The following is a 7190-nucleotide window of genomic DNA, read 5'->3' on the forward strand; positions in this document are numbered from 1 at the left end:
GACAGAATACCAGCTGATCTGAGTGGGTGGCTGATCTATAATGCAATATCTACATTGCCCATTATCAGCAACCATTCATCCAATGTTCCAAAATCACATTCGGTTTACTAATCTGATATCATTTTAAAAGGCTAACTGAGAAAACATTGGAGAACCCTTTTGCAATTATGTAAGCACATAATGTCATCTGAAAATTGCTGCACTGGTTGAAAAAAAAAACAATGCAACTGATCTCAGCTGGTATTCTGTCTATAATGGAATGGAATGGAAATTTCTAAGTGACCCCAAACTTTTGACCGGTAGTGTGTGTATATACACACACACTACCGGTCAAAAGTAGTAGTACATATATATAGTTGCTGCTGATGGCGACTACATCATATCTGTTTCCAGCAAAACAGACCGAAAGCAGAAAATACATGTTATGTACTTCTTTACAAATGAAAGAAATGTGAGATTGTCAGACTGACTTTTTAGAAAACACTCAAAATTATCCAATCACAATACTTCTAGAATTCATTGTATCGTGAAAGAATCGAATCGGGACAAAAGTCTATCGTCCCCAGCCCTAAAAAAAGGAGAGGGAGAACTGCATTCAACACGAGCTTTAGGTGACAATGAATGTAAACACAACTTTGATTGGTTTGTTTACAAAAAAACAACAACGCTAAGGACACTTTGAAGCTTATATTTTATAACAGACTAAGCAGACATGTGGGAAACCTGTCTATTGTGCATACCAGCTTGCCAAGCGGAGTCCTCTTCTCCTCTGCCACTCTTCCTGCCAGCGAGACAGCAGCAACTCGCCGGGGCTGAGTGATGGCGATGATGCCTGCTCGTCCTATGCCGGCCTCATACAGATACTGGGGGATCTGAGTGGTCTTCCCAGAGCCAGTCTCCCCTGATGCATGAGAGAGAATTGGGTCAAGTTAGACATCAATCTGCAGAGCAGAAATGACATTTACTGAGCACTATGTTCACCTACACGTGATATACAAACTGACTTATTTAGTTGGTAAAATAATTCAGGCTATAACAATCATTGAAATAGGCTTTACTGCTGTGGATCTGTCTGAATTTGTTGAAAACTAACTTAAAACAGAGCTGTAATATTACACAGCTGACAACATCATTCTATTTCAGAGTGGATTTCCCCTTTAATTGAGTTGTTTTCTTTTTTCTTTTTATTATTCAGTATTTCAGAGTACACATCTTATAAGCATACAACATTTGTCCCACTGATACAACCTTAAAACTGAGCAGAATAGTCAGTATTACAGTGCATCATAAGCAAAAGTGCAGAAGAACCAATGACAGCAGTTGCTACAACGTTGTAGCCGCATTAGCTAACTGTAGCTGTGAGCAGCACCTTAACGTTACCTATCAGGATAGCATTGTGGAGCTGTCTCAGTTGGTTAAGTAGCTGAGGTTTGGCCTGGTAGATTGGAAGCTGTTTCCTCTGGACGTCTATCGGAGTGGTTACATGTCCCTTTCTAGGCAGCAGCATTCCAGGTTTATTCTTATGTTGACGGAAGAAAACAGACCCCGGCTTGAATCTTTTAGCCGGAGGAGGGTCGGGGTCGTTGGGCATGGTCTAGAAAAAGTCACTCTGACAGCGAAACCTTTGTAGCTCTTTCTCTTGAGATTTTTTTTTTAATGTCAAAAAGAAACAAAAAAAGTATTTTTCATGCTCGCGGACGGACGAGCAAGCGTCACTGCGGATGTTTTGCTAGCTCTGCAAAAAACGTCCCCACGTGGTTTAGTTCGGCGCAGATGTTTGACGTCACAGAATCGGTGTAAAACTTTAACCCGAGCAAAGAAATTCTTTGACCCGAGTAAGGACTGTCAGGTAAAATCATACACATGCATGGTATATCCATGGGTGTATAATAAGGCCTCATGTATTGTACATCCAAGATGACACAAGCTCATTGGTGTGTCATGGTGTTCAAATAACACCCTTTGATTGCAATTTTATTACTATATTTGTTTCTGAAATATTACTCATCTGTCTAAACTAGCTCTATGGAAGATGTCAAATGCTTAAAGAAAAAAAATATTTCTTAAATAAAGAAGTAAAGGGAAATGCAATGTTTTTACATGTTTGCATTTACTGTGTCCTAATTAAATAACAAAATCTAAAGTTTAAATGACAATTATTTAGCTTTTTGATAATAATAACAGAATATAGATGAATGTCCATGCCACATTCAAATCAATAAGATGAAATCACAACACTGAAAGGTGCATTGCATTTCATTATTGTCCAGCAGAGGACAGCATAGACCGGCCAGTACTGAATGCAAAGCACTGTCATGAGTTTTCATGAGGAGGTCGGTGCATGCAAGGAACGAAGCTCGGCTGTCAAGCAATTTTGGCGTAGTAACCACCAGGGTACTGGCTGAAAAAACAATTCCCCCTACACATTTACCCTCTTTTTTATTATCTATGTAGTCCAATAAAATTGGAAATTGGAAAATTGTCCATGTTTTTATCAGAACTGTCTGAACAGAGCCTGAAAATATCTTGTTTGGCGTTCGGTAGCACCTTACCAACCAAGGCTAGCTTGCTAGCGCTAGCATTAGACGGTAACTTAAGGCAAAGCCACTGATTTTCAAGCAGCTCTTTGGACTGCCGTATGTGCAAATGAACGGCGGCAGTGCCCAGAAGTCCCCGTTTACCCGCCAGAAATTTTTTGCTGGATGATTCGCGTCAGCCAGTTGAAAATCAGCGACTTTCCCTCTTTAGCGTCTAGCTTAGCACAGCACCATTGAAACCATACATGACACTGGCGTAGCCTCCACATCCTTCTCAGCTCCGCCCTCTTGTCTAAATATGATCCCTTTTGGCTCCAAATAGCCAAGATGGCGGCAGCCAAAATGCAAACTCCTGGCTTCAAAACGGCACTCCACAAACCAATGTGAGAGGTGATGTCACTGATCACTTCATTTTTACAGTCTATGGTCCATACTAGCAATTATAACAGAACCGGCGTTAATGCTTCAAAAACAATTGGGGCGTTGAAACGATTTTGCGTCAACACACCATTATTGCATTAACTTTGACAGCCCTAAGGAAAACACCTACTTTTAAATACTTGGCTATCAACAGCTTTTTGGATATGTGCCAATATCGCAACACCAACCTTTTCAAGAAGGCGGTTGAATAGGGAAGCAGGGTTCACATGGTCAAACAAGTCGGTCACTGGTGGAAAACTTATCGAGAAAAATGTGGAAAAAAAACTCCTATTTAATGGCTGCATGTAAATGGGAATGTTAGTGGAATGTTCATTTTCATTAGCCATAAACAGCTTTGTAGGAATATGTCGTGCATGTAAACATAGTGAGTAAATGGTTTAATGGAGGAGGACAAGTTAATTTACGCAAGGTAAATAAATGACCAGATGTACATCGCTGGGACAAAGCCTGACATCGGACGCGTGAGACACACGCCATAACCTTCCATAACTTTTGGACCCTGAACCCACCTGTATCGCTTATCTTGAATATAGCCACCAGAGGGCAACATGGAGACTTTACCTCACAATCAGACAGACTGTAAATCAGCTTTGGGAGCCAGTTGCAGATTGTCTGTCTGTGTGTCTGTTTCCAATTTGTATCTGATTCTGACAAGCCCTTCATGCTGGATTTACTCTACTACAGTACTAGGCATGGACCTTAATCTGCCTGGAGGAGACCACAGACATTTGTAAAATGATAACACATTATGATATTGTCACTACAGGATTCCCCTAAAAATCAATAAACTATCATTTTTGAGTTATTCGCCAGACCTACTGTTAATCAATTACATGCAATATATTCACTTCAACATATAATAACATGAGATAGCCATTTTCAACAATAGTCTAACTAAAACCTGTCAAATGTTTGGAACTGGAAAACAGAGACATTAGTCAAGGTTACTGTATTGGCCTTGTGAATCTGTTACATTCCATTCTGTAAAAAAACTGAACAAAGCCTCTCTCATCTTAATCTGTATACTTTGAACCAATCCTACCTTCCTCTGGTGACCCTTTCTTAGCTATCTACTCTCACGTGATCGACTCGAATGTAGCGAGTGTTAGAAAATGCATATATTCCTGTGTGTCTCATTAAACCTTCGGAACATTGTGAACTGAACCCTGCTCTGTGTCACTTAGTTCTCCGAGATCTCATAACTGCTTTCAGAATCAACTCACAGAGGTCAAGCCAGTAGATGATAGGATACGAACCACACACAAAAAAATCGTTTCTTAACAATTAGGAAATACAAAGACAAGAACAAGAGAATTCAGAGAGATATCGGTATATTTGATATCCCAAGTGAGAAATATTTCAAGTTTCAAGAATGTATCATGGTTGGGAATTAGTGGCTCATGGTGTAAGATTTAAAAGCTGTTAAGTATAGTTGTTATAATATCCTAAATGTTTTTAGCTCTTGATCTGTATAGAAAAGAAGACAGTGAAATGATGTTCTGTTTTGCTCAGTGTGTCCACAGTTCTGATTTTAAGTAATAGCATTTACATCCAAAACCAGTGGGACCAAAGTGTCCTCAAATAGCTTAGCATAGCCTTTCCCTCTATAATGGTCCAGGCCGTGCAACTCACACCTACAGCGCATCATACAACCACTCAAGGTTGTGGAATATTGCATTAGTCAAATTTAAGGAAACAGTTGAAGCACCAGCAAGTGGCAACAGGTTATTTAGTAACACAAAGGAAATTGTGCAACTAATTCTTTGCAACGTGACACTCAGATTTAGTGGAAATGATATCATGTCAGAGGAATTGTGATTCATTACAGTAGGGATGTGATTGACAATTTTATATATACTGTCATGACCTGGCTGACAAAATGTGGAGAACAAACGTTTGCTCAATTAAATTACATTTATTTAAATAAACAAAGTTAAACGAGCTGTCAGTTTATCAGTAATGTGTATAGTGTATGGATGTGTATCAACCAAAGTCTAAACAAACCGAGCAGCCTTGGGAGAGAGAGAGAGTGACTGCACAAGCACTCTTATTTATGGACATGTGAGCGATCAACTCATCCAGGTGTCAATCATCAGTCCCTATTAGCCAATCCCCTGTTCCCAGCAACCAAAGGGACTTGACATAGGATTTTAGGCCTATAGGGGCCGTTACGATACCAACAGGTAAATCTCCAGAAAACTGTTTGTCCTGACTGGATTGTCAGTGTTTAAATGTTGCTGTACATGAACAAAGAGGATGGTCAGCTAACCAGTGTTAGATGGCAGCATATATACAAGTTGCTTCAAGAATGAACTACTCCTACAAAACTCCATTTAATCATCATCATCATCTATTATATTGTCCTCCATTGGGAATTACTAGGAAAGTACTCTCAATTGTCAGGTCATTCCTGGTTCCTTCTTCACTCGTTTCTCAATTACCAGCCCGGTCTCATGGCAGTTCGTGATATGGTCACGTTATTGAACCTATTGAGTCGTGGACAGGACACGATAATGTCGTTTTTAAAGCAATGTATTTCAATGGGAAGCGTATTTCGTGATCACAGAACGATGACGAAGACCGGGGATCACGTCCCGCGTGTTGCAGTTCCTTTCATCGTTATTCTCTTCCTAACCACAACCGTCCCGCTGTTGTCGGCGTGTCCCGCGTGTGACGGTTCCTTTCCCCGTTCTTCTTTTCCTAACCACAACCGTCCCGTTGTCGTGGCGTTTCATTTCGCCGTTGTTGTGTGCGCCTGCGCCCGGGAATCATGTCCCGTTGTTGTGGCGGCCCGTCCCGTTGTTGTGGCCGGCATGCGGCGCCTCATTTAACCGTTGTTGCGTCCCCCAGAGCAGGTTCGAAAATCGTGACCTGTACACGTTCAAAATTCGTGACATGTACACAAAATAAACGTCAAAATCGTGACCAGAAAACAAACCAATAAATCTAAATAACGTGACTATTTCACGACCTGGCGTGAGACCGGGTTGCAGCTAACTAATCATTGGCTACTCTATATTTTGTGACTAGGAGTTACTCATTAACTAATGGTTCACTAGAAGTTAGTTCCTTATTTGTTCCCTGGTAATCCAAATGTTGTGTAGCCCACCTTCTTATTACCGGCACCAAGGAGGTTAGGATTTTGGTTCGTTTGTCCGTTTATTGGTTTGTTTGTCTGTCTGTCAGCAGGATTACGGAAAAACTACTGGCCCGATTTTCATTAAAACTTGGTGGAACATTTTGGAGCGGATCTGAATCACGGGGTGGATTATTTTTCACTTTTATTAATTTTGCAACACAGGGCATTTGTGCTGCATTAATGTGGTGTTGGAATAATCAGAAAAAGGAGTTCCAGACTGGGGACATTCACACTGCTTTAAAGGGGAACTATGCAATTTCTTTTAGCTTAATTTACCTTAACTGAACAGCTTCGGAGTCATTGGAATGGTTATATGACTTTTTTTGGGTTGAATGGTGGTCGTCTCGCTCCCCCCCCCCCCAGCACCTGTGAGCGGAAAAACCAACCTTGCAAATTTAGCGTCAGGAAGTATCGCGTGATATCAGGTCTCGCGATGTAACGAATTTATTCACGGCACTGCACACATACGCCCATTCAGGAAACGGCTAACACGGTAGCGATGGAGTTTTTCACACTATCGTCATGGCTGAGCTGGCTAAAAAGAAGCAGAAAGCTAGGAAAACAGAGAAAGAGAAAACGGCAGACTGACTGAGCAAGGAGTCAGACACAAGTAAACATAGGAGCTGCCAAATATCTATTCTGAAGCATTAGGGGGGGCTCTATAGAGAAACCTGCCAGCAAAAAGGGAGAAAACAGCGAAGAAATGGCCAAAACTGCATAGCGCCTCTTTAACATTGTGAGAAAGGGCATGTCTTGGCAGATGTCTGCACTCCGAGTGCTCTTCTAGTTGTGAAGTGTTACCAAAGAGTCAGCTAAATAAATGTAATTGTGATGACACTGGTTTACCTCCACCTGAAATATTGTACCTCCAATAATTAAGATCATACAACCCCCATCCCCCACTTGCGTTCCCCAAAAGAAAAAAAAGAATCGTAATCTCACTCCAACTGGTTGTTGAAAGTTGTGAGCGAGTACATTCGAATGTAGCTCCAAGCCCAGCTGCTAGCATGGCTGTAGAATTGTTTCCTAATAGAGAATATTTTTTCTGCAACAACCCTCAGAATAGGGGCATG

General features: G+C 41.1%; 1 protein-coding gene across 2 annotated transcripts in view; it reads right to left on the reverse strand.

Moving 5' to 3' along the window:
• The window catches only part of dhx33 (DEAH (Asp-Glu-Ala-His) box polypeptide 33), an 8685-nt gene extending 6938 nt beyond the window's left edge, over nt 1–1747 (reverse strand). Inside the window, exons 1-2 of one of the 2 annotated variants that reach the window (XM_039777646.1) lie at nt 1381–1747; nt 741–901 (exon numbers count right to left, since the gene is read on the reverse strand). In XM_039777646.1, the coding sequence (XP_039633580.1) occupies nt 741–901; nt 1381–1591 (372 nt within the window). In that variant the 5' untranslated portion in view covers nt 1592–1747. Of the gene's footprint in view, nt 1–740; nt 902–1369 lie in introns of both variants that reach the window. The other variant, XM_039777647.1, reaches the window with a different exon arrangement.
• Nucleotides 1748–7190: the final 5443 nt, after the last annotated feature.

This window comes from Perca fluviatilis, chromosome 16 (assembly GCF_010015445.1).
Source record: "Perca fluviatilis chromosome 16, GENO_Pfluv_1.0, whole genome shotgun sequence".
Lineage (NCBI taxonomy): Eukaryota > Metazoa > Chordata > Actinopteri > Perciformes > Percidae > Perca > Perca fluviatilis.